We start from the raw sequence: 27,207 nt of genomic DNA, 5'->3' as shown, positions 1-27,207 counted from the left end.
GCGCACCTCTTGTGGTTTTCATATTCTTTTCATTAGATATAGGATAGATGGAGGAGAATGTAGCAGGATGAGAATGCACACTAGGGACCATTGATCCCTATGAGAAAACACAGCTCATTCACATGGGTTTCTTTACATAACAAATGATGTCGCATTAAAACTGCCTGTGTGTACAAGTCTGCACTACTTTGTATCATGAAACATGTAAAAAAAAAAAAAAAAAGCCATGTTGAGGCCTTCTGTCGGTGTTTGACTGTCACCGCTCCACTGAATCTGGGCCATATCACTTCCCCAGCATAGTTCCAGTCTAGGCCTTAACAGCCACAGCCTCACTTTGCGGGTCCCACAACTTGCGACCAGGACGCTGCTACCCACCTCACACATAGGCAATACTGGTAACCCAAGGTGACCCGCTAACAAGAACGGCACAAGTACCGGTACCACAACATAGACACCATTAGAATTCCATAGCTGCCCCTAGTCTCCTGTGACTGGCATGAATACTTGCGTATTGCGGGAGCCAACACTTCCAGTGGGCAGTGAATACACCTTGTGGTATTGTATAGACTTCTCTGTTTCTTCTTCATAGGACCCATTTTCAAAATTACATGGCCTATTTCTAGTCTTGATACTGAACTCGATAAATGATCCTGGCACAAGTACCATCAAATGCCTACAGACCGTGGAAGCAGTCATAGATCACTCTCCTTCCTACTCAAAGCTTAATACAACTTAAGTGAACAGTGCATGCAAATGCATCCTTTAGGGATCATCTAATTGTATATGACCTCACTTTTTCTATACAATGTCATACCTATCCTCCACTGCTGGAGGACCACTGCTCACTGGCTGATCCCATTGTGTAGCTCACCACAGATATTTGCTCCTTCAGCTATACAACACCACCACCATTTGGGGCTACAGGGCTCCATTTATTTGTGACTGCCATCTCTATCTTCCCTGTCAAAGGGAGCTGTTTGTGTTATTACCAAGTCTTCTCCTTTGGGACTATGCTTTAGGCACTACCTATCGCTACCTGTTCAGTCATCCCCATCCTGAACCAAACAGCAGCATACACCAGTACATGGGGTATCATCAGGACGGTTACCCACTTAGAACTACACTCAGACCAGGGCCAACTATGTCCTAATGGGGTGCCCATGTTCTGGCCTTTATCATCGTGAGCCTGCTATACTGCCTCATGCTGAACTTGCCTTCCCTCTGTTTCCTGTGGTTGTGCTTTTGACTTGCCCTTTGAGTTCCATTGCGATGCTCTTCTAACCTGCTTTGGCATTGGGGGAACCATTACTTTATCATCAATACTATCTTTTGAATACATGTAAGTGTGTCTCCACGTTCCTGGTGCCTCTACACATCTTCAATCAGATCAGTGGCTCTTATCACCTCTGCCGTCCAGCACTTCATCTCCTACATCATGTCTCATAGACAAAAAAAAACCTGCACTCCCTGAAACTCGCCCATTTTCCAAACTAATGAGAAGATCAGCTACTGGACCTCTACTATATTACCATTCCAGCCCTCTGATTTAGACCATGATAATTCTGGTGCCTTAGTTCATACTACCATCTCCTCCTAATTGAGCGATATCATTAAATTGACTACTCAATCTGAAGTCAGGACTGTTATATAGGAAGAGATCAAGAAGTTGATGACTGAATTCAAACAGGAACTGGCTGCTTTAGGCTCCAGGACTGCTGCCAGAACAGAAAGTCGATGATATCTCGACACTTTCTGGAATTTGTGGAATCTGAGTTGATGGACTAACACACAAAAATGGGATATTTTAAGGAACATGGTGTTAGGAGCCGCGATGGACACCGCCGCAACTCACTTCCTCCTGACCCTGGCGTCCCGGTCGTCATGGCATCAATTCTGGTTCTCGGCCGGACGCCGATCTCTCAGATGAGTACGTCCCGGCAATACAGGGCAGCTGAGTGCGTGCGTAGAGACACCTACAGCCTGTGGGCTAATTAAACATTCTATTAATTAAACTGTGCCTGGCGATGATTTCAGGGCAAAGCTATCTTCTGTATTTAAGGCAGGGAGGGATTAGCCTCCCTGCTGGTTATAGCGTTCTGTTCCCAGTTAGCTGAACTGCTTCTGTGCTGTATTGGTGAAAGCCTTTTGCATTGACTTCTGTGTATGACCTCTGCTTGTCCCCTGGATCTTGATACCTGCTTGGTGCCCTGACCTTCTGCCTTTTACCTGGATTTGAATCTCGACCTGTTGCCCTGACCTTCCCATCTGTTCTCAGTTTAGGCCAGTCAGACATTATCGCTCAGCTTTGGACCTCTGGCCTGTTCTTACATCCCACTCCTGTGTGCTGCTGTGCGAACATAAACTTGTACTACACTGAGTGTAAGACCTGGGGGCATCCGAGTACCTGTGAGCATAACCAGTCTGTACAGGAAAGGCTGGTGCTATAGGTGAAGACCTCTTCCGCTAGTTCAACAATTTTATGATGCACTGGTGGCCATAACATTATAGCCGGCCAGTGAAGATTGGAGGTAAAGTCATGGAGAACAGTGAGACAATACAAGAAGAGTCATCCAGAAATCCGCAGGTTCAACAGGCCTCCTCTGGTGTTATTAGAGAGACAAAATTGAACTTGCCTGATCGATTTTCTGGAAGTAGATCCTCCTTCCGCAACTTAAAGTTGCAAACTATATTTTCGCCTGCGGCCACTCTCCTCTGGCTCTGAGTAGCAAAGAGTTGGCATTGTAATCTCCTTACTCCATGGCGATCCCCAGTCCTGGGCCTTCAGTCATCCACCAGCAAGTCCCTCCTTACAAACCGTGGAGGCTTTCTTCCAGGCCTTAGGCTTGCTATATGACAACCCAGACCGAGTGGCCTCAGCTGAGTCTCATCTCCAGGATTTGAGACAAGGGGCTAGATTTACTAAGCTGCGGATTTGAAAAAGTGGGGATGTTGCCTATAGCAACCAATCAGATTCTAGCTTTCATTTATTTAGTACCTTCTACAAAATGACAGCTAGAATCTGATTGGTTGCTATAGGCAACATCCCCACTTTTTCAAACCCGCAGCTTAGTAAATCTAGCCCAAGGACGGCGCACTGCTGAGGAGTATTGTGCAGAATTCAGACGGTGGTCGACCGATAGTGAGTGGAATGATCCAGCGCTCCGGAGTCAGTTCCGCTTAGGCCTTACGGAACAGATCAAGGACTCCTTAGTACAGTATCCTATGCCATCCTCAAGTTTGATGCAACTTGTTATCAAAATTGATCGCAGAATCAAGGAGAGGAAAGCTGAGAGTCATCGATACCTCCTTGCTCACCACCGAAGTCATGTTCTACATTTCTGGACACCTCTGAGCCCATGCAGTTGGGTGCTTACTTTACCGTCTGCCTCCTGAAGAACGTTCCAGACGGCGCTCCCTGGGTCTCTGCATGTATTGTGGTCAATCGGGCCACCTAGTTCGTACCTGCCCTATGAAGTTGGGAAACGCCCAAACCTAAGCGCTGGTGAAGGGGTACGCTTAGGTCTCCAAATAATCTCTTCAGAAAATTCTTTGTTAGTCCCTGCACGCTTCAGAGATCATTCTACAGATGTGTCAGCCTTCCTTGATAGTGGTGCAGCAGGTAACTTTCTGGATATCCAGTTGGCTCAGACATTTGCATCCTTGACAGGTATTCTTTAAGCTAATAGAGTATAAAATAAATGTACTGCACCTTCTTTACCAACATGCATGTTATGGTTAGGAAAATTGTTCTGAAAAGTCTGCCACTTGTGTTGTTTGATATACTGCATGAACTACAGCATTTGTTCATATTCTGTATGTGCTGCTACTTAATAGGCCTTAATTTAATTTTGTCACCCCCTAGGGCACTTGTGCTATTCCCCACCACCCTCACTTTGCCGTACAACTTCATGACCTCAATATATGCCACGTTCTGTATGCCATATGAATAAAGAAATACATGCATTCCACCAGTATTTGAAATGACCTTTGAGCTTTTTATGACGGGTTACATAAAAAAACGTGAAAAGATGAGGAAACAAAGGGCAGTCTGATGTACCTACAATTGTGCCGCCCTAGGCTAGGTGAGACCTTTCCACATTGATGAGCTTATAGAACCTAAGTTATTACAATACAGTATAATTGTGATCATATACAGTTACATGATTCCTAAAGGCTTGTTCCCACATATGCATTTGCATGCACCGTTCACTTAAATTGTATTAAGCTTTGAGTAGGAAGGAGAGTGAGCTATGCCTGCTTCCACGGTCTGTAGGCGTTTGACAGTACTTGTGCCAGGATCATTTTCTTTATTGTCATATACACATAAGTATGTTTTATTTATTTAACCCAATATCAGATATTCAGAGCTGAATACCACATTTGTTACGGGAAGAAAATGTGAGATGTGTGAAAATACCAGACATTTTCTGAAAATCAATCCCTAACTCATACAAATCCTTTTACGAATTTACTGACCCTTTATATTTAGAGAACATTAGTAAATGGAATCACGTGTAGTGGAAGCAAATTTATTGGAGCAGAAAGTGATGTAGCACAAGGTGAAGTCATATTTGATATGTCAAAGACATTAGACGGGATTTGTTGGATATTTGTTGGAGATTGTCAGATAACATAGAAGTGATTACTTCTCTCTGCGATCCTCCTTTCTTACTTCTATCAGTCTTTCTGATTGATATTCTGTTCATATAGGCTTTTGAAATATTTGGACTAGAAGTGATACTAAAAGCTATAAGGCAGAGTCATTAAATGCCAAAGGTGACCTGTATACATTTAGATGCATATTCTGCTGTTATTTTATTTTATAAGTTTTATTTTTGCAAGGTCATGATAACAACAAAGAGCGATTGACAGAGTGAATACAATTCGTAAAAGTAGACAATAAGTGACAAAGTCAACGACCAGTGTAGAACGTATGAAACGCTAAGTCAACCGAACTTTTAAATTTAGTAGTAACGAGTGACCCAAAGTTTTTGTAGAAAGAGGAAAGAAAGAAAGGAAGTGTATAGAGGGAGAGAGGAGCGAGAGAAGAGGGAGAAGAAGGAGGGTAAGATGTGACTAGATCCATTGCAAAGGAAGTATTACTAGTAATACTTGATAGCTTATTTGTACACTGACATTTAAAGTTGATACTTGTGTGATACATGAAAAAACAGTCAGTATTTAACTTATGTGCGAAACAGAATACTAGTTTGCACCCCTTGCATTGTAACATGGTTTTGTCCAGGAGACTGAAATAAGAAACTTCTTCATTTAAGATCCTTAATGAATCAGACCCTTGGTTGCAGCACTTGTGTTCAAGTAAGATGTGTCCTTAAACCAGAATGCACTGGGACAGAGGTGAAAGAAGTCACCAACTCTTAATATAGAATAATCGTTTTGTTTTGAAGGCTTAGTTTACAGTCTAGTTTAATGTACACAGCATGCTTTTTAATAACACATATATGCCTATGTTGTGTATGTTTTCTCACAGAAGTATGAAATAATAGAATGTATTGATACCTACGTGTCTGCTTTGACTAAAATGACCAGGTTGCAATTTTAATTTGACAGTAATATAGACAGACTCTGCAGAGGGAGCAGAGATTAATGTTGCCTTTATCAATGTAAAGCAGTCTTCTATTTGTGACTTAACACATTATTTCTGTTTTATTTTCTAGGAACTAAAGAAAGACATTAAAAAAGACCTTAGCAGTAAACCGCCAGACAGACCTAACAAGACCATATCTAATGGCAATGCCTTGCTCTCAAATGAAACAGTGATCCGTGCTTCCGGACGAGGTAATTGCTGCTTTTTGAGCTTGCTTTACTTTTCATGGTTTAGCGACAATATCTCTTTCTCTGTTTATATATTTTAATGGTTTATTAGCATCACATGTATAATTGTTGTTTTATATATTTGTTTTTATGAAAACAATATATAACACTATATTCTAGTTCTGCAACTGAAATTGTTTGAAAAGACTGAAGCCATTTACTTGTTGATCCTGCTGGTCTGAATGAACCATTTCAGACCCACTCATGCCTACTTTTAAATAATCAAATTTACATTTGTTAATAAAATAATATAAAATATAATAATATAATACACATTTCCATTGAATTATATCACATGTTCTCCTGCTGGTTTTCTGTAAACTTGTATTCTTACTTTCAATAACAGAAAGTAGAAAATAATTAGTCAAAAAATAAGTATACAATGCAATTTAGAGTAACTATAAATAACAAATAGTTAAAAGTTTCATATTTAAACCAACATTTTTAGGGGCTTCAGGACCCATCACAATTTATTTTTAGCAGTCAAGTACATATGGGGTCTGATTAATGTCCAAACGCAACTTGCATGTAATTTGTGTTTTTAAAAAAGAGCACTGAAGTTGTGTCCATCCGTATTCAAATCCAAGCGTATCTCAATCTACGTTTTAAATTTGAATCTGGGTGGAAACACACTGCGCCGAAACAGTACTTGCCATACGTAGACACAGAACAGAATGCATTATAAGCACATGCATAAGTACTTTAATAAAAGTTCACATCAGAACGCATAAAAGTTTTATTTGATCAAAATGTAAAATAACAACTCTTAAAAATATAATAATTTATATAAGTATCGGTTTTCGAATATAATATTTTTTAATGTTTTTTTTATAATAATTACATAAATAAAAATGAACACCGTTACTGTACATGGTCTACCTTAGTCCGCCCCTTCCCTCCTCTGTTCCGCCTTGCGAGTCATAGACAGTTGTAAGTGTCATTTGTGTTCAGACATGAATTGCATGCAATGCGTTCATTAGTGTAATGTCAGTGTCTGGGCATGCGCAGAGCTATTTCCTGCAATATACGGCACGCAAATGTATGTATATCCGACCATGAATGACCATGACCATTATGTGCACTAAACACCACCACAGCTGGTCATAAGGGGTAGAGCAGCCCAAAAAATGATCTTTCAACTTTTTACATGTACTCCATTTGGGTGTGTGCATTCACACAGACAATCTAAAGAGTTAGTAATTATTGGATGTCTTCATGACCAGCATGAGAATCCAGCTATATATGTTCTGCAGCATGAGAATTAGTTGCACTGGGGCTATATAATACATAAATACATACATAATACATATAATACATAATACAGGGGGTGTGGGACCAGTCATAATGTGGGCAGCTCCAGTGAGGTCTTGGCAATTTAAACTTCAACTGCAATTTTGTTTCTTTTTTTTCTTTACTTATGGCTTTAGTGTCGGTGTTTCAGACAGATATTCATTTAAACCTATCACAATGGATATTTGTAGTTGTTAGATTTTGAGTGCGACAGTGACCATAATTTGTTCTCTGTAATAATGTTTTAGTGGATTGCTGGGAATGAGCAGAGCACATGCAGGTACATTAATGGGTGTTTATTCTTGTTTTACAACCCCTATAAACCTAGTGACATTTATGAAACCGTTTCCTGAGATGAAACTTTCATGTGCTGCAGTGGTAATGATCCAAGTGTCCAAGCTGCCAGATTGTTCATAGTAATCACATGGATTGATTAACATTTTTTTTTTTAGTACATTATGGGAAAACCTATTTAAGTATATTAAGTATTTTATACGTGCATGTAAATGTCTATACTTTTTCACATGATACATACCATATTATGTATACTGTAGAAGCAATCATGTCAGTACTTCATCATGCTAAGCAATAGAAAATGGTACTTTTTTTTTTTTACCAGTTTCACTAATTCCTTTGAGGCTGTTAGGGAAATGGTAACATATTGTTTACAAATGATGTAACAACAAGTTGTCATCTGATAATAAAATATTAATTTATTTATTGCTTATTAGACCATTATCAAGTTACTAAGAAGCTGTAAGCTGGGCAGTCTCTAATAATCTTTATTTATTAGTTTTTTATTTATTTAATGGATAACGGTATTGAAAGTTAAATTATTACCATGTTGTTCTACCCACACTATGCTAACTGCTGTCCATGTGTATCCATAATGTACCCTCTTCCTCTCTGCACTCCCCTTCTACCTCTCCTCCCTTGTTCCTCTTTTATTTATTCGCGCGGTCCAATATCCTCACCTTCTTCAACCTACTCTATTGCCACTTCAACCCACCCACCTGTCAGTTTGACTGGCACATCGTCTGCTTCCCACCTGGACTGCTAAACTTAATGTCCCTTTAGTTCCTATTATTTCACATTTGCCCTTTCCTCTAGAATGTAAACTCTCAGACTCAATGTCTCACATGTGTCCAGTCTGTCTTCTTGTTTGTCCCTGTTATGCCTGATGCTGAATTATTTCTATTTGTCATGTAATTTGTTCTGTTAATTGCATCCATGCATTTATTATTCTGCTCTGTACCCATGTACTGTCTACTGTTTACATGTTGGTCATATTTGTACTACTGTGACAGGTGCTACGGTATCTGTGGCACCATACAAATAAACAATAATAATAATAAGTGATTATCATGTCACTATCTTATGTAGCCTTTGGGCATATACAACCCAGGGGTCATAGAGGAACTGTAGGTCACTTACAATCAACGTCTTTATGTTTCCGCAATAGGAGGCACTGTAGATGTGTGTTTCAACCTTCAGGGGTCGACGTGAGAGACATCAAGTAATAATACAAATGTTAGTGAGAATTACTAGAATGATATGTTTATTATTCTTACATGGAAACTTTTATTATATGAATTTTAGGAGGCATCTAGCGAAATGTGGAAATCAGAAGAGAGTATATTATTATTTAAGAAAAAGCCTGTTACCTGTTCATGCTGATCGTGTGAGATGAAAAAATCACAACACTGTTAATTTAAAAAAAAAAAAATGGGCGACCATCAAGCCACACCCCAATTTTATAGGTCACACCCCATTTTGCTACAGTAAAATAGAACTTCCCTGTGTAGAATAAATGAAATAGGATAGAAACCGAAGAGTTCTGTAGTCCTCAAGTTTTGTTGCAACAAAGACAGTCTCTTCTGCGGGGGAGGAACACTGTATTAGCAAAATTTTTGGCATTTCCTGGCGATCCAGGTGCCCCTCCTGAGGCCCCCTTTCTACTCTTGGGAGTAACAATTTTGATTGCATATATCATCATGTATTACATGAAACATATTTACTGCATACATTTTATAGCATATAGGTGCATAACTATATTGCCTAGTAAAATTAAGTCAAATCCAGATGGAGCATTCTCTAGTATAGATAGATATTATTCTAGGTAATGTGCATGCCCATGTTAAGGTGCATGTTAAAGGCAAACAGCCGTTGCATGATTTATGATAGCTATGTTTGGTAATGACATTTACTTCCAGGGGGTAGCGTAAATTGATTGTGTGTCAGCTGAAAGCAGGGAATGTACAATTTATGAGCACAATACAAAGGTGAATTTACAATCCAATTGCATCTACATGATGTCTGTAGAAGACACTGCAGAATTCCAATTAGCATCATTAAGCTGTCATTTCATCTAGCATCTAATGGATAGTCATACTCTAATTGCAGATTAAATGACCTATTGCCACTTGTTTGACAAAGACTAGATTCTTCTCTTATTTTCTTTTCTATTAAGAACCGTTTTTCATTATGATTCATATGAAGACAAACTACAGGCAAGATAAGAAGGGTCGGACTGGCCTGCCGGGGAGCCGTGGTATCCCCTGGTAGGGCCCGACTCCTGATGGCTCCCCTCTTCGTTGGTGGGGGGAGCGGGTACTTTAAAAAAAAAAAAAAAAAGATAGAAAAAATTAATAATACTCACGTAATCACGGTGCCGGCGCCCCTCCTTCCTCTCTGCTCTGTTCGCACTGAATGTCGGATGTGACATCATCACGTCACGCCCGACATTCATTGAGGAGCGGCGCAGATAGGAGCACGCAAGAAAGAAGACAGAAGACAAGAGGAGAAGAAGAGAAGAGAAAAAGCCAATTAGAAGGTAAGAAAAAGAGCCGAGGCTTGGGGAGGAAAGCAGCATGGCACAGAGTGGTGAAAGGGGGGGGAGCAGCATGACACAGAGTGATGAAAGGGGGGAAGCAGCATGGCACAGAGTGATGAAAGGGGGGGAAGCAGCATGGCACAGAGAGAAGGGGGGAGCAGGATGGGACAGAGTGATGAAGAGGGGGCAGCATGACAGAGAGTGATGAAAGGGGGGAGCAGCATGGCACAGAGTGATGAAAGGGGGGGGGAAGCAGCATGGCACAGGGTGATGAAGGGGACAGCAGAGCAGCATGGTACAGGGAGATGAAGGGAGGGAGCAAAAGCAGCATGGCACAGGTGTTAAAGGGGGGTAGAAAGCAGCATGGTACAGGGTGATGAAGGGGGGAGCAAAAGCAGCATGGCACATGGTGATGAAAGGGGGGGAGCAGCATGGCACAGAGTGAAGGGGGGAGCAGGATGGGGCCAAGTGATGAAGGGGGGGCAGCATGACAGAGAGTGATGAAAGAGGGGGAGCAGCATGACACAGTGATGAAGGGGGGAGCTGCATGGCACAGAGTGATGAAAGGGGAGGGCTGCATGGGACAGCGTGATAAAGGGGGGAGCAAAGGGGAGTGAAGGGAGGAGCAGGATGGGGCCGAGTGATGAAGGGGGGGCAGCATGACAGAGAGTGATGAAGGGGGGAGCAAAAGCAACATGGCACAGGGTGATGAAGGGGGGGGGCTGCATGGGACAGGGTGATGAAGGGGGGAGCAAAAGCAACATGGCACAGGGTGATGAAGGGGGGAGCAAAAGCAACATGGCACAGGGTGATGAAGGGGGGAGCAAAAGCAGCATGGCACAGGGTGATGAAGGGGGGAGCAAAAGCAGCATGGCCAGGAGAAGGGGGGAGCAAAAGCAGCATGGCACAAGGTGAAGAACGGGGGCTAGGAGAAGGGGGAAACAAAAGCAGCATGGCACAAGGTGATGAAGGGGGGCAGGTGAAGGGGGGAGCAAAAGCAGCATGGAGGGTGCAGTGTGATCATAAGGGGGCACAGCATGGCGATGAAGGGGCACAGTAATGTGTGTGTGATGGAACAGGGGGCTTGTGGCAATGTAGTGTGTAATGTGTGTGAGGTAGATGGTGGCTAATTAATGGGTGCTATTATGTTTGTGGGGTGATGGTGGGGCAATTTAATTTTATAGTGGGGACTATTAATTTAAGAAGGGGTGGTTTGGGGGCTATTAATTGAATGTGGGGCTGAGTTTGAGGAGCATGAGGTCTATTTATTAAATGTGAATATGAATTATTTAATGGTAGTGACAGTTGTGGAAAATAGGTATATTTATTATACGTATATGCTATTAATTTATTGCTGGGGCTGTTTGGAGGGAGGGAAATAGGTTTATTTATTAAATGGGAATACTATTATTTTAATGTTAGGGCTGGAGGAAGGCCTAAGTATTAATTGTGGGTGCTACTGATTTAACACCGGGGTTGGGTGGAATATTCTAAATGTACACCTTTTTTTTCCAAATAGGGCCCCCAGCATTCCAGGATCCAGACAAGCCGCAACTAAAGAAACCAGTAGACACAGGTGGTGAAAGTGACAAGAACAGGTAGGAGAGAGCAGGATAGTCTGTCAAATGTTCTGATTCTAGTGGGACAATCCCAATTGTTGGTGACTATTCTGCCCAATCTAAGGGGCAGGTCAAGACTGTGTATTTTTTATATACTTCACTATGGTGCTAGCTGTCCTTCGTGGGCTTACCACACCCCAGTTTGGTTACGCTTCTCTAGTGACTGGCCACACCCCCTATGATGGGCCCCTACCATTGTATTTTCCCTGTGAGCCCTTCATGCCCCAGTCCGACACTGATGATAAATTAGGGGAGATCTACTAAAGTGTTTTTTTTTTTTTTTTTAAAAAAACATGTTATGTGCAGTTTGTAAACTGTGAGCTTACTAAAGACAAAAGCTCACATCAAACTGCATGATTTCAGAGCGCCAATTCTGAAACCAACATCCTGAATTTTACACATGAACATAAATACAAATTGTGCAATGCATCAAGCTGCGGTTTTTAATACCAGAAATCAGCCCATCAGAAAAGGGCTGTTTTTTTAGACGTGGTTCTGGTAGGCAAGATTGCTCAAACTGCATGCTGTTTGAGCTATCTAGGCTATCAAAGTAGAAAGAGAATAAGGAGTCAGTATAAAGTGGTTATTTTATTATGAAGACAAAATTGCTTTATTATTTTATATTGGGGCAATATAAATGTATTTAATTATGGGGCAATACTACTTATTATGTATGCTTTATAATGGGGTCATTAAGAATGTATTTCTGTTGGAGACGACACTTAATAATTATTTGAAGATGGAAGCACCATTTATAGTGCAATCTTGTGACACTAAAGTGCCAGCATGTCCATGGGCACAAGTACAAATCATACCTGCAAACTGTCCCAATGTTGGCGGGACAGTCCTGATTTTAGGGCTCTGGCCTGCTGTCCTGCCCAGGGACATGTTTTTGGGAACGCTTGTAGGTATCTTCCGTTCACAGCTGCAGTGGTGAAGGGGGGCAGCACACCAGGTGCTGCAGTGTTCAGAGGGGAAGGGATATTTCTAATGGGCAGCCTAGTGCTTTAAAGGGCTAGCCATGCCCCCCTTGCAACATGGCCGGTCCCGCTGTCCCACTGTCAGGGGCTGAAATATTGGGAGGTATAGAAAACTGATCACATGATGGATCTCTGTATAGTATACTAGTTAAACGATGGCAAGGCTCTGTATTGTGTACTGGTCATCAGATGAGGGCGCTCTGCATCAAATGCTGGTTATCAGATGATGGGTTCTACATTTAGTGCTATGCATCAGTTGATAGGGATTTGCATTGAATGCAGTCATCAGATGCTGCTGCTAAGTGCTTAATGCTGACCATCATGGGGTTTCTTCTTGCATGCTGGGCAGATGGGTGTAAAGAAAAGCCCACAACGTTTTGTAATTAACTGTTCTTTTCATTTAGCTTAGTCAGAGCGCTTTCCACTGTGTTAAGTAACCTAATCAATACCTATTGGCATGAAGCTGGACATTTCCAAAGTTGTCCCTCCCAAGTCATTTACTAACACAGGTATTAAAGTAGTTTGTTTATTATTAATTGAAAAGATACGTACTTTCTGTGAATTATCTTCAAGCAGGTATAGTTTATAAAAATAGTAGTTAACAAATGTAAGTATCTTTGGGATAATAAACCATCATTACGTGAAACAGGAAGTCTAGATGGGCAATTTGGTCTTTATCTGTCTTCAGTGTCAAAGGTTGGTAGCACATTGATAACATCTCTGCTGCCATGATGATAATTGCTTTGAGCAAATGATGAAGATTATTGGCATTTATATGCAGCACATTAAAATGACTCCATTCTCGAAGTGGTTGGTAATGCAGATGTATCAGCGTGCTTTTCAACACATAAATGGGGCTGAATTCTGTAGGGAAATTGGCCTCAAAAAGAAATGTGCCCCAGCCATGTGCTGAAAGCACTAAGGCTTTTTAGTTATATGCGTATTTTATTTGCTGGTGCAGTAAGCCCTGGCATTTTTTAGAGAGTTTGGGTATGCTGGCGCTTGTAGATCTACAAGTGGCTGCCAGAGTATGCTAGTGCTTGTAGAACTACAGGAAATCCATGGCCCGCTAGAACCTGTGGTGTTCCTGTCCAAAAAAATAGTCAGATAACCAACAAACGTGGTAAACAAAGTCCTTTTTTAAAACTACACCCTAACACTCTTAGTCATCAATTTATTTCTCATTTATATCCCTGGGGGAATCCTCTTTATTCCTTTGGGAAAAAAACAAAACAACTATGCCTGGCACACTAAGTCAGAGCCGCATAGAGTCGGTAGAGCCTGTGACAGTGTATTATCTCCTGACTATGATGGGGTCTTTTGTGCAACATGTATTTTCCAGCCCCCCAAGGAGCAACCCCCTCCCTCTGGATGATGAAATCATATGTGACTAAAGAAGATTTATATGCTTTGCAGGGGGTGAAGAGATCAAGGTCCTAGACAAGTATGGACTTAGAGGATAGGGACTCCCAATCAGAACTGGACTCTTTACAGGATATGGATGAACAGTTGAGTAGTGAATCTGAGGCAATTAAAGAAGAGCACAGACAATTTAATGTGGAGAATGAGGAGATTCTACTCAGACACATATATAAATGGATGGTGATGAATGAAGCATCATTCTTCGCTACAGTTCAGAAGTCCCTTTTTGTGAAACACAGTAGAAGACATAGAGGATAGTACTCAGGACAGGCTCCATTACCACAAGTGGGGGGCTCATCTCTTGTCAAAAGTAGTACAGTTAGCATAGTCACACAACGAGAAGGAATTTCACATAAGTGTGGAAATTCGCGCAGCTTGGAATGTAGTTTAATAATTTCATCCTCGTTTACAGGGAAAGTGTCTCAAGATATTCTTAGATAACAGGGCTGTAGTTGCCTTCATAAATCACCAAAGAGGTTCCAGGAGCAGGAGCAGGGCCATGATAGAGGTAGAAAAACTAATTTCATTCACAGAAAGAAACCTGAAGTCTCTTTCTGCACTTCAAGTGGCAGACAGACAGAATGTCATAGCCTATTATCAGCAGAAAACTAGTTTATCTAGGAGTGTGGATTCTGCACCAGAAAATATTCCAATTGTTAACAAGAATGTTTGGCCACCCTCACGTAGACATAATGGCAACAAATCATAACACCAAGTTCACAGGTTCTTCTCCCATCACAAAGTTCCCTGAACTTTAGGGATAGACGTTCTGGTAATACCATGGACCTTTCATCTAGGGTATGTCTTCCGGTTTCCTCTCATTGCTCACACTCTGAAAAAGGTAGAAAAAAGTAAAACAGGTATCATAGCATTCCTTCCATTTTGCTTACAATGTGGTTTGTAGTAGCTTGACAGCTGCTTCAGGAGCAACTGTGGCCTTATCACCTAATCCAGACCTCTTACACCAAGGTCCTATTCTTCATCCAACTCCAAAAAGGATTGGTTTGGAGATTGAGCTGTTACTGCTCAGATGTAAAGTTATTTCAGAGAAAGTCATTGACACACATTTACAGGCAAGTCAAAATAATTATTTGGTCTTTTATAAAGTTTAGAAGAAATTCATCTTGTGGTGAGAGCCTAAAGTTACTCAGCTAATTGTTTTTTTGTATGATGGCCTTACCAAAGGTCTCGCCTGTTCAACTTTAACGGTACATGTGTTTGCATTCATTGTTTTGCTAGACACCAAGTTAGCTTCAGAGCAGTTTTTTATCTGTTTTATTCAAGCAGTAAAGATAATTCATCCTCTTAAGTCTTTTGCAGCACCATGGGATCTAAATTTAGTTCTGAACACTTTGATCCCTTTGAGCCTTTGCAAGAAATTTCTGTAAAATGGCTTATACTAGAAGATGTATTCCTAGTGGCTATTACTTCTGCCTGGAGAAATGGAGAACTACAAGCTTTGTGGTGCAAATAGCTCTTTCTAAATGTTAATACATGCAGTGGTGTGAAAAAGTTTTTCCCCCCTTCCTGATTTCCCGTTCTGTTGATGCATCTTTGTCACATTTAATTGCACTTTGTGTTTTTGTGTTTACTCAGGTTGTCCTGGTCTTGTATTTAAATTTGTTTTAAGATCTGAATCAATTAAGTATGACAAATATGCAACAATAGAACAAATCAGGAGGGGGGCAAAAACGTTATCATACCACTGTATAAAGTAGTATTAAGGAATAATCCAGCTTTCTTACCTTGTTCACTTTTCATGTCAGTCAAGAAATCATATTGCCATCTTTTTGTTAGAAACTAGCTGATGGAAATCTTATTTAGTCAGGACATGGTCTGTCATCATCATCATCAACATTTATTTATATAGCGCCAGCAAATTCCGTAGCGCTTTACAATTGGGAACAAACATTGATAAGACAATACTGGGTAAGACATACAGACAGAGAGGTAAGAGAACCCTGCTCGCAAGCTTACAATCTATAGGACATTGGGAGTTAGAAACACAAGGGCATGCGCTACATCATATTGCAGAATGGACCAGCTGGAACGCAAAGGTAAAAATATTGAGTGGGCTGTGTGTGTACCAATGTTGGTCAGAGGGTTGTTGTCTTGCGTTAGCAGTGTAGAGGATGGTAATAGGGTAATCTAGGGAAATTAAGATGGTGGTTGAGGAATATCATAACCTTGTCTGAAGAGGTGGGTTTTCAGTGAACGCTTGAAGGTTTGAAGACTAGAGGAAAGTCTTATTGTGCGTGGGGGGGGGGGGGGGGGGGGAATTCCACAACGTGGGTGCAGCCTGGAAAAAATCCTGTAACCGAGAATGGGAGGATGTGATGAGAGTGGAGGAGAGACGTAGATCTTGTGCAGAACGGAGGTGTCGAGTAGGGAGATATTTCAAGACCAGTGAAGAAATGTATGTCGGTGCAATTTTGTTGATGGCCTTGTGAACTTATCTATAACAGAGGGATTTAGGAGCATAGAACAACTGTTTTTTTTTATTTTTTTTATTGAAAGCCTGGGAACGTGCAATCAAAAACCCAAAGTGCCCAAAAAAGGTGTAAAACCATAAAAAAGTGCACAAGGGGTACGGTACTGGCCCCTTCTTTAAAAAGAAAGGGCCCTGGTCCCCGACCCCCGGAACCAAAAAGGTCCCTTAGGGGGCAAGAGTCTTCAGACCCCCTTCGCTGCGATGCTAGGGGGGTCCCTTTAGCCCCTGGGATCCACCGAAGCTTCACCCAGGGCTTAACAACTAGTCCACCCCCTAAGGGGAGGACCAACGTGGGTGTTCAGGGAGGCTGGAGCCTAAGGGCCACACAACCTCCCCTAGATCGTCTCGGGGACAGGAGCCCAAAAGGGCCTACCCGTACCCAATAAAATCCAGAAACGTGAACACAAAAGAAAAAGTGACAAACGTGAAGAAAAATAAATAGTGCCGAGTGGGTACGGCCCCAGCCTAATGGCTGGGCTTGATATAAAAAAAAATTCGCCCAGCCATAAGGCCGGGGCAAAGAATAGAGCGAGTGCTTAAAAGAAAGTGGTCAAAAGTGCATGGGTGCCAATCTAATCACGTGTTTAAGGTGCTATGACCAGTGATTTATGGCACCCCCGGGGTCGCCACTCCCGGAGGCACATTTGTCCCAGGCTTTCAAAGCAGCAATCCCAGCCCCTGGCCAGAGGACCAAGTGCAGCTCTGCCACAACTGCACTTGATCTTAGCCAAAAGGCCGAGAAGCGATAGAACATAGAACAACTGTTGGTGATCCTGACTGTACCTAGGAAAAGATATACCCCATCCAAACAGACCATCTCGGAATGGATTAGAGAAGTTATTGTACATGATCTCTGCAAAGCAGCCAGATGGTCATCTATGCATACGTTCACCAGTCATGTGATGTCATCTGCTGATGCACAGTTTGGGAGACATATTAACCACACAGCTACTTAATAAAATTGTCATTCATTGTGTAGCATATGTGGATGATCTGGTGTTTGTATGCCCTTCCTACTATTATTGCTTGGGTACATCACATTTTAGAGGCTGCTATGGATGATGACAGATGAATGATGCAAATTATGCTTACCAATAATTCCTTTTCCTCTAGATACTCCATGGCAGCCCAAATTTTGTAACCATGTTGTTCAATATGTTATGCTTACATATTTCAGGAACAGCTTGAGAAGTTGCTCAAAGACACAGGGGAAGAGGAGAAGCCGCACTATATACTGTCTGGGGGTTCATTTATCAAGCTGTGGGTTTGAAAAAGTAGAGATGGACCTCATACTTCCAAATTCAAATTCCTTTTGTTACATGACACTTGAACATCATTCCATCTGGATCCTTACCTTCACCCTCTACCTCACCATTCCCATCTCTTTCCCTACCCCACCCCCCCTTTTCAATATACTACTCCACTGCTCCTTTCATTTCACCTTTGAGTAAAATAGAGATTCTGCCTATAGCAACCAATCAGATTCTAGATATCATTTATTTAGTACATTCTACAAAATGACAGCTAGAATCTGATTGGTTGCTATAGGCAGCATCTCCACTTTTTCAAACCTGTATCTTGATAAATTTACTCCCTTTCTAATTTCCTGTATCTACCTAAACCTAGAAGTATCTTGAGGAAAAGGAATTATTAGTATGTATAAATCACATATTTTTACTTATTACTTTACAACATAATTTTTGATTTTTACTGTACAACATAAGTATTTCAGTCTCAGCCATAACAATTGCAAAATGTCAAGCAATCCAACCAAAAAGTGGATGAGGGCTGCTCTAGTGTATGCCCATAGTGAGAATGTAAGCATCTTATAAATAAAATTAAATACAAAATTTATGTACAATGCTATATATATAGTTTAATGTGTTCAAGTGTGTGACCGCCATAAAAACTTTTATTTGTTCTTAAGGCAACAACACTTTGCAGCATTTATAGCACATGGGGTTTCTGCCTTTTTTGTTAATGTAGAGGTTACTTTAACAGTCGTTTTATAATAGAAGGCATTCAACGGCTAATAGCTAGTTTATAACAATCGGCATTTTCCCACATAACCGGAGTGAATGATTAAACCTCATCCTAGGAGTTCTGGAGAGATATTTCTCTTATGCATTATTTATAGTTGGTGCTTCTGAAGCTCATTCTAACCTACATCACTATAAATTGGAACTGGGGCACAGTTAAAGCAAATGATGCTTGTCATAATACCGTGGAGGGTCTCCAGTGATTACATGTATAAGGAAATATGTTACCTGGCCTCCTGGTTCTGCAGCATGGGTATGAACTCATACCTAGGCAGTAAATTTTATGTAACATGTAATCATATTTTATTTGTTATATGCCCAACACATAATAACATGAAATAAAACCGTATACTCATTCTGTGTCTCAGTTGCAATTTATAAAGGACTCACATAAAAAAGGAGAGAAACCTTTCTGTTGCCCCTGGTACATATGGCTGCTGATTATTTTCTGATAGTTTCTGCTTTTCTATTGATATTACAGTGGTTCAGCCCTAGTGTTGGCCTGTTTTCTGCAGTCTCGCAGACACCTACAAGTTAGCATTTGCTAGCTACTGAATCAACCTGATCTAATTGTCCTTTTTGTGAAACCAGTCTAGAGAAAACTGTAGTCCCCAGTCAGTACTGTCTTGAACCATTGTTTTTGTCCTGGGCTTCCTCAATAATGTTATCTTAGTAGGGGTCAGGGGTAGGCTGGTCTGGGGGGCAGGGGGGCATTTACCCCCTGGGCCAGTCCCATAGTGGGCTACTTTGGGCTGGGTCACTGGGCCACCTGCATATTTGTTCCTTAAAAATGTTCCTAATAGGCTGCTTAGTAGTTGAGTCTTATCCCCCCGGGCTAAAATTTGCCATCCCTCCCTGGTAGGGGTCTATGGTAGCCTAGAAATTAGATGCCATTGAGTGTGCTTATCTGAGTTGAGAGACCGCCTGCCATCAGCTCTTAAAAGTGGGCAGTGGGTTTCAGATACCATAGGGAACAAACCACAGGGCACAATTGTTGGCTAATACCTGATGGTGGGAAGGGCTTGGTTACATACCCCAGTTTAACCCTATTAAACCCTATGATTGTCTCAATGGGCACTGAAAGCCCTCCTTTGCTTGCTTAGCAGTAGTTTATGTGGAACTGAAGCTGGATGTATTGCCTTAACATTTCATACACATGGGAAGTAATATACAATAACATGCATTTATCAATTTTACTTCACATGGGCATTTAAAAATCATATGTACAGTGACAGACATGCACAAGAGTTATGTAGTTTCGAAGAACAGAGACACAACATTTTGGAAGTTATATATTTTTTTTCCTTAATGCTTGTTGATGGTTGTAACACGCATTGGTTGTCTACAGGAAATGGGTGATTTGGGATTAACATGTTATCATGCAATAGGAATAGTTTGGCAGGGTACATTGTGTTATATTAAGTTAGTAGTTGGGAAATTATGGGGGAGTGGGATTGGAGGATTTGCATAGTGATAGGTGAGGTAAGAAATTAGTGGGGAAGCAGGATGAAGGTACTGTGGAGGAAAGTTGGTGAAAGAGGGGTATGACGGATAAGTCAGGGGGGATTGAACACTTAAATGTTAAGTATTCCACATTTTATATGGTACCCAGTGATGGTGTATTGTAGTAAGTGTACCAGGGTCCCATATTTTGTGACATACATTTAGTGTCTTGTGTTGTAAATTGGTTATATATTCAGGCTTGGTTTTTTTTTAATGACGTTATTTAAGATTTCAAATATAACAAGACAAAAACAACACAAACAGCAGGCAAGGCTTGTCTTTTTAAATATGCCTGGTACTCATCCCTCATCACAATGCTCCAGTAAGTGGATTATAGTCTGTTTGTATTTATTTAGGCACCCTCTCGATAGGTAGATATGTATATAAAAAAACAGGGCAACCATGCATGAATTTCGGACAAGAATTGATTGATGGTACAGAATACTGTATAGGCCCTTTGGCATAGAATAATAACAGTGCCAGAAATGCACATCGTACTATATAATCATTTCATCAAACAGAGGTAACAAGCAATTCTTAGGATAAGTAAATCCAGTTGCCATTACATAGACCGAGAACTGAGATATAGAATCACTATTTGACTGGACAGAACCAGAACAGCTGAATATAGGTACCAGGACAGACTTATAGCATTAGTCAATAGTGGAACATTAGAAGAAATAGCTGTAATACAGGTATACAGTGGAGCCATTTGTGTGGGGATCAGTGACATGAGTGCAATCGATTTGTACTTAGAGGTGTTGGAGTGCTTATATTTCAAACTATATTTTTATGTATACTGTACTGTTGTTGTGTTCTATTAAAGAAATGTGTTGGCATTTACTACCAAGATCCTCATGTTGAATCATCTATGGCAGTTTCTCTACATTGTTTTTTCCATGATACCCATGTGATGGTAAATGTTTAATAAAGTACTACAAAAGGGTGTTTGTTTATACTACATAGCCCATAATGTGTGTACATTTATTCAAAGTACCCCCTAACCTGATGTAATGTATACTATGCCACTCCTTGTATCTTTGAATGTTATAAAAATAGTCATTCTGATAAGTTTTGTATATGTCTTCTTTACTAATATAGTTAAAATTATGTTGAGTTATTTGTAATAGACCGATGTTCACCTTCAATCTTTCTTAGGTGCTCCTTCGGGAAAACTTACTACAGGTTGATAATCTAGGATCTAGAGTTTAGACAAGAGTGTACACCTGTTGGATAAGTGGCTTATGAGCATGCCAATATAACTTCAGTGAATTTCCAATCTTGTAGAATGATATTTAAGCTTTAAAGTACTGAGAAATTCAAGAACAAATGCTCATTTGGGAATTGATTTGGGGTTTGATTGCTGTCTATACAATTAGGTTTTATTGTGTACACCTGCAAGCCTAGTCTGTCTGACTAAAAATAATTATTAAAATGAGTTAAATGATTGAATGTATAGTTACTGTCACAGTTGGATCTTGTGTGTAATTGTCTTCAAAACAGGAACCAATATATTATTGTTTGCTTATTTCTCTATAACTTGTCTAATTAGTTTTAATTGACATCCAAGAATTGATAATAAAATGATATGCAAACATTGTTATTAATTTCCCTGATGTTTCTGGTTGGAAAACATGACGTAAACTTATCAGCTTCTTTTTCGCCCTAAAGGGGCAACATTGCTACAACAAAGTATAAACAGAGTGGCCAAATTGGACTTGTCTCTTGGGTAGCAAGTTGAATACCCAAAGCAGTCCCACTTGTGCATATCCAACGCTGTTTGGCATGGCGGTTTTGGTGACTTATGTCCCTTTGCACAACCTCATGCAATGCCTGGGCAACTGAAAACAAGTCTGGAGTCAAGACAGACAAGCAGCCAGTTCATACTGGACGGTTTCCTGGAGCTGTGTAGCATATTTATTAAAGTCCCTTTACTGTCTCTGTAATAAACGGATGACTTGAGCAAGATATGGAGGAGCAGAACATACCTACTTTGCCCATCTTTGAGGATTCTGCACCATTGAACATGATGCAGACAGACTGTGAGTGCTACAAGAATCTGTTTTGCACCTTCCACCTTCAGGCTCCAAATCTGGAGGTTCTCCACCTCCTTCGGCTTATCATCATCATCATTTATTTATATAGCGCCACTGACTCCGCAGCGCTGTACAGAGAACTCATTCACATCTGTCCCTGCCCCATTGGAGCTTACAGTCTAAATTCCCTAATATAGACACACACTCACACACATAGAGAGGGAGACAGACAGACAGGTAGAGACTAGGGTCAATTTTGATAGCAACCAATTAACCTACTAGTATGTTTTTGGAGTGTGGGAGGAAACCGGAGCACCCGGAGGAAACCCACGCAATCACAGGGAGAACATACAAACTCCGCACAGATCTAAGTTAGGTTAGACAAAGGATCATAATAATGATGTACACATTTTGTTTAGGCCATTTCACTTTACCTTTACCCCATATTCTGTCCCTTACTGTTGGTTTTGGATTTCAGCAACAGACCAAGACCTGCAATGTTTTAAGTTTTCTGTTACATGACTAGATGGACAGGTGTTACATGTTGTAGATCTGTGGAGGGACAGGTCTGGAAACATTTCATGCAGCAACAATATGTTGATGTCTACCAATCCCATAGAGAGTTTACAGCTGTCTCGTTCTCGAGGTCTAACTGTCTCTTACAATCATCTGAGTCACTGATAAAAGACTTGTTGCATATATACTTTTTGTAACAGCAAGTTTTGTACCTTTTATGTGCCTGATCTTAATACTTCCTAAGTGCATTGTTATTTTCTGCCTAAGACCAATCTTTGCTACTGATGTATCCATATGCCAGCATCTACAATACAATAAAATATGCAGTATAATATTACAGGATGTTATCTACCAGAGTGGTGTTATGTTATATATGATGCATTTTTCATACCTACTGTATGTGATAGCTAAGTAACATTAAATTGAATGGAGTTAGAGAAGCATTATGTCCCGAGCCAGTGTAGTGTTATTTTATGAGTATGACACATTTTTACTCCTGGTAGACAATACAATGTACTACATTACTATAGTATATTCTCTACCAGAGTGTAGTATTATGCTAATTATGCATTTTCCATATCTACTGTGTATGACAGAGTACAGTGTCTATAAAAAAATATATAACTGTGTAATATAAATATTTTAATATCAAATAAAAACAACTATAAATACATTCGTTTGTGTATTAAAACTTTTAGAAAAAGAACATATGATGTGATGTGCACTTCAAAATACTGACCTCATATACTTAGGTGATACAATTTGTAGTATGTTACAATGATTGCTGAGGAGTCAGGGGTAGGTGAAATATAGGATGTTTATTTCTGTGGAAAACATACAGTAGCTGAAAATCCCAAGGCTGAAGAGTGGACTATAGCAAAAATAGAGACAAAAAGGGCTAGATTTACTAAAAATCATGTTTGGCAGCAGTTTGAAACCGAAGCACATCCACACAAACGTAGGCAATAATTATTTATGATGGGGATAACATTTAATATTTCATGATGTGGGCACCATTTATATTGTACACGTGTGGCACTACAAGTGCCAACATGCAAATGAGCTCAAGTGCATACTGGCACTTGTAGTGCCACATAATACATGTTGCACCATTATAACAAATTTTTGCACCTAGTAACTAATATTATTTTCCCTTAATATAATTATATATTAATATTGCCTCCTTAATACAATAAAAAATAAATATTACCACCATAAGTTAATTATAAATTACTTCTGTATTTCTACCATGGTAAAAATCTTGATGGTGTTTCAGCAGGATAATGTGCCCTGCCAAACTGCAAAAATTGTTGAGGAATGGTTTGAGTAACATGACAAAGAGTTCAAGTTGGCCTTCAAATTCCCAAATCTCAATCCGATTGAGCATTTGTGGGATGTGCTGGAAAGACAAGTCCGAGCCATGGAGGCTCCAGCTCGCAACTTACAGGACTTAAATGATCTGCTGCTAACGTCTTGGTTACAAAAGCAGGGAATATGAAGACAAACTGTGAAATAATGGTAATCAGACAGGACCAAAGACACCCGGGATCAGAACACTGGTTGGCAAAGTGCTGGAACATCCAGAATAGCTGGAGAATTCTCCTGGAAGATCAATCTTGATAGAAAAATAGGAATGGGATAGAGATTGCTATAAAAGAAAACAAAACTAATATGCACCTTAATATTAGACATAACATATGTTACTTGTACAAGCTATATTACCAAGCTTATAATTCACTGGAGGTACATCATATAAGGTTACAGTGTTAGTAAAATCTAGCCACGACTGGAACACGACTTAAAGACTACATTTGGAGAAGAACATAGGAAAGCACTCCGGTCCACTAATGCATTCATTTTTATTTTTAATACAATCATTTTTTTCAGGGTTTTTTTTTCAAAAATTTAAAAATCAATTAAAAATAGAGTAGTGGAAATATAACAGAAGAAAATTAATTAAAATTAAAAGATCAAACCCTTAATATTGCACTTCTGCTATATTTATACTTCTCTATCTTTTATTATTTCGCCAATACCTACCGCAAATATATTAAACAAAAATATTTTAAGAGTAGCAAGTAAAGGTTGATTTTTAATTTCTTTAACAAAATTATCACAGTTATGTATTAGTGGACCGGAATGCTTTCCTATGTTCTTCTCCAACTGTAGTCTTTAAGTCGTATTCATATAGTTTGTTGGAAGTGCAGCGCTAAGGTAATCTCTTAATGGTGATCCTAGAGATTGTAATAAAGAGAAAAGTCCAACAGCTAGTGCAGAATCACACATACTCATCTTTATTCACAACTGGAACACGTCGGCAACTGAAAGTCAATCTTCAAAAATGTTGATTAATTATCTGTTTGGCAATCTATTGCTCATCCATTCGTTTTGGAAGTGATGTATTATTGTTTATTTGTTAATGCTTTATGCTATACCCAGATACATTATCTATTTGTGTATTGTGTGATATATTTTGTGATTATTATTTTTTTTGAATAGCTAGGGTGGTTGGCTGAGTGCTGGTTAGCAAGAGGCCCAAAACAGAGGAACATAGGTTTAGAATAGCTAGAATATAACGAGGACACTTTATGGGAAGCTATCAATGACCAGCAAGGTGCAATCTATGAGGCGGGAATATACAGTCAGTGGAGCAGGTGCAGGGAAGGAGGTTAACTCCTGCAGGTGAGGTGCAATGTCCAAAAGTTCGTAAGAGGAGCACCTCTGGTAAAACAGAGGCACCACCCACATGTCAGGATATCCCCCAAATAAGTGCTGCCCTTCCTGCTGGGTGGTATCTGGCCCTGGTTATAAGGCAGTTGGTCACCTATCTATGGCTGTGGTATTTTAACTTTCACTGATATACTGCATATGCTAACCAGCTGCATGTGCACATCATCAGAGAAAGCATTGCATTGATTAGAACCCCTGTCCATTTTTATATATTTTATAGAACATGGTATTTGAGTCATTGTTTTGGGAAACTCTCACATGCTTGATAAGCAGACCTGTAAAGGAAAGAGGTAACAGCCATAATTTAGTACATTTATCTTTGCATAGTCCTTCCTCTAAGTAACAAAGGACAAGCATATATAATCAAATCCGCACAGAGAGTACACGTAAAACTACAAATACAAATTATACAGATATAGAAGAATGTTCTGCAACAAAATGGGATTTCTTTCTGAACAGAATGTGTCTTCTCTGATTTCTTCTATTGGATCAATCAGCTGTGATATTACTAGTTTTTGTGATAGAACATATTAAATACAAAAATCAGATTCAGCCTTTTCTCACAGTGACAAAGGCTACTGATATTCTGCAGTCAGTGAGAGATAATAATGTCAATCTTCATAAATGAATGCTGTGCCCAGAGATGTCTTAGACAATGGTGGTGTTCAGACTCCAGAAATATTGATTTTTACTACCCTGCTTTGCTAAGGAAAAGATTGCATGTATGTGAGGCCATTGTATCTGCTACAAGTAAAAATTGTATCCATGCGTTTGCATGGCATTGTTGTGCACAGGACTTGGCTGTTCATTTGTAGACCAGGGAGGTCTTACAGGATTACTAGCTTTGTGTATATATTACACCTGGCACAGTGCACATATACGTACTTCTCTTGTGCAGTGGATAGGGGCGGGGCCTAATTACATGATTTTCAGTGATTTGTGTCTTCCCAGGCCTGCTTCTGGCTGTATTCTCACGCGAATTGTGGCATTTAAGTGGGTGCGGAGATTGTACACCTGCCTGTTACACATGGGCAGTATTGTAGAATATTGTGCACCTGTCTGTTATACACATGAGCAGTATTGTAGAATATTGTACACCTGCCTGTTACACATGAGCAGTATTGTAGAATATTGTACACCTGCCTGTTATACACATGAGCAGTATTGTAGAATATTGTACACCTGCCTGTTACACATGAGCAGTATTGTAGAATATTGTACACCTGCCTGTTACACATGAGCAGTATTGTAGAATATTGTACACCTGCCTGTTACACATGAGCAGTATTGTAGAATATTGTACACCTGCCTGTTACACATTGGCAGTATTGTAGAATATGGTTCAGAATTAAATGCCAGAAAATGATTGCATTTTACACTGCCAGCCATATATACGTGACGTGTGCAGGAACCTAATCCATGATCCCAATGCCCACAGTATTTTCAAAGCACATTTTTTTGCTAAATGAAATGTGATGTGAGAAAATACTTTCAAAATGCTTGTCTGAATGAACATTTAGCTTTTACTTCTTTAAAGGCTAAATTAAAATCTCAAAGTACAATTTTTACATATGAGCCATGAGGGTAAAATACATTCAGTGTTAGCCTGATATTCCACAGCAGCTCTGTTTGAGCATCTATATGCATACATGTGACTTGCTGTCAGCTGTGTGCACAGAAAAGCAATGTAAGTAATAGATTAAAACTGATATAACTGTCTAGAACACATATCCTCTCTCGTTTAATATGAAAATGAAGGTCCAATGAATTGTAAAACATCAGCAATAAGGTAATGGTAATTTAACGAAGAGTATGCCAAAGGCACAAGGTAGATATTGATTACAGATGGAAATCATGCTTTGCAAGAGTCCCCATGTTTGTGGCATAATCCTTATTTCTGGAAGTTGTAGCCT

General features: G+C 40.0%; 1 protein-coding gene across 1 annotated transcript in view; it reads left to right on the top strand.

Moving 5' to 3' along the window:
• Positions 1-27,207, top strand: part of SH3KBP1 (SH3 domain containing kinase binding protein 1) — a 316,533-nt gene that overhangs the window by 102,810 nt on the left and 186,516 nt on the right. The window contains exon 3 of the mRNA XM_075196540.1: positions 5,679-5,799. Within this exon, the coding sequence (XP_075052641.1) occupies positions 5,679-5,799 (121 nt within the window). The remainder of the gene's footprint in view (positions 1-5,678; positions 5,800-27,207) is intronic.

Source organism: Mixophyes fleayi, chromosome 2 (assembly GCF_038048845.1).
Source record: "Mixophyes fleayi isolate aMixFle1 chromosome 2, aMixFle1.hap1, whole genome shotgun sequence".
NCBI classification, from domain to species: Eukaryota; Metazoa; Chordata; class Amphibia; order Anura; family Limnodynastidae; genus Mixophyes; species Mixophyes fleayi.
This window is presented reverse-complemented; position numbering and strand designations above follow the sequence as displayed.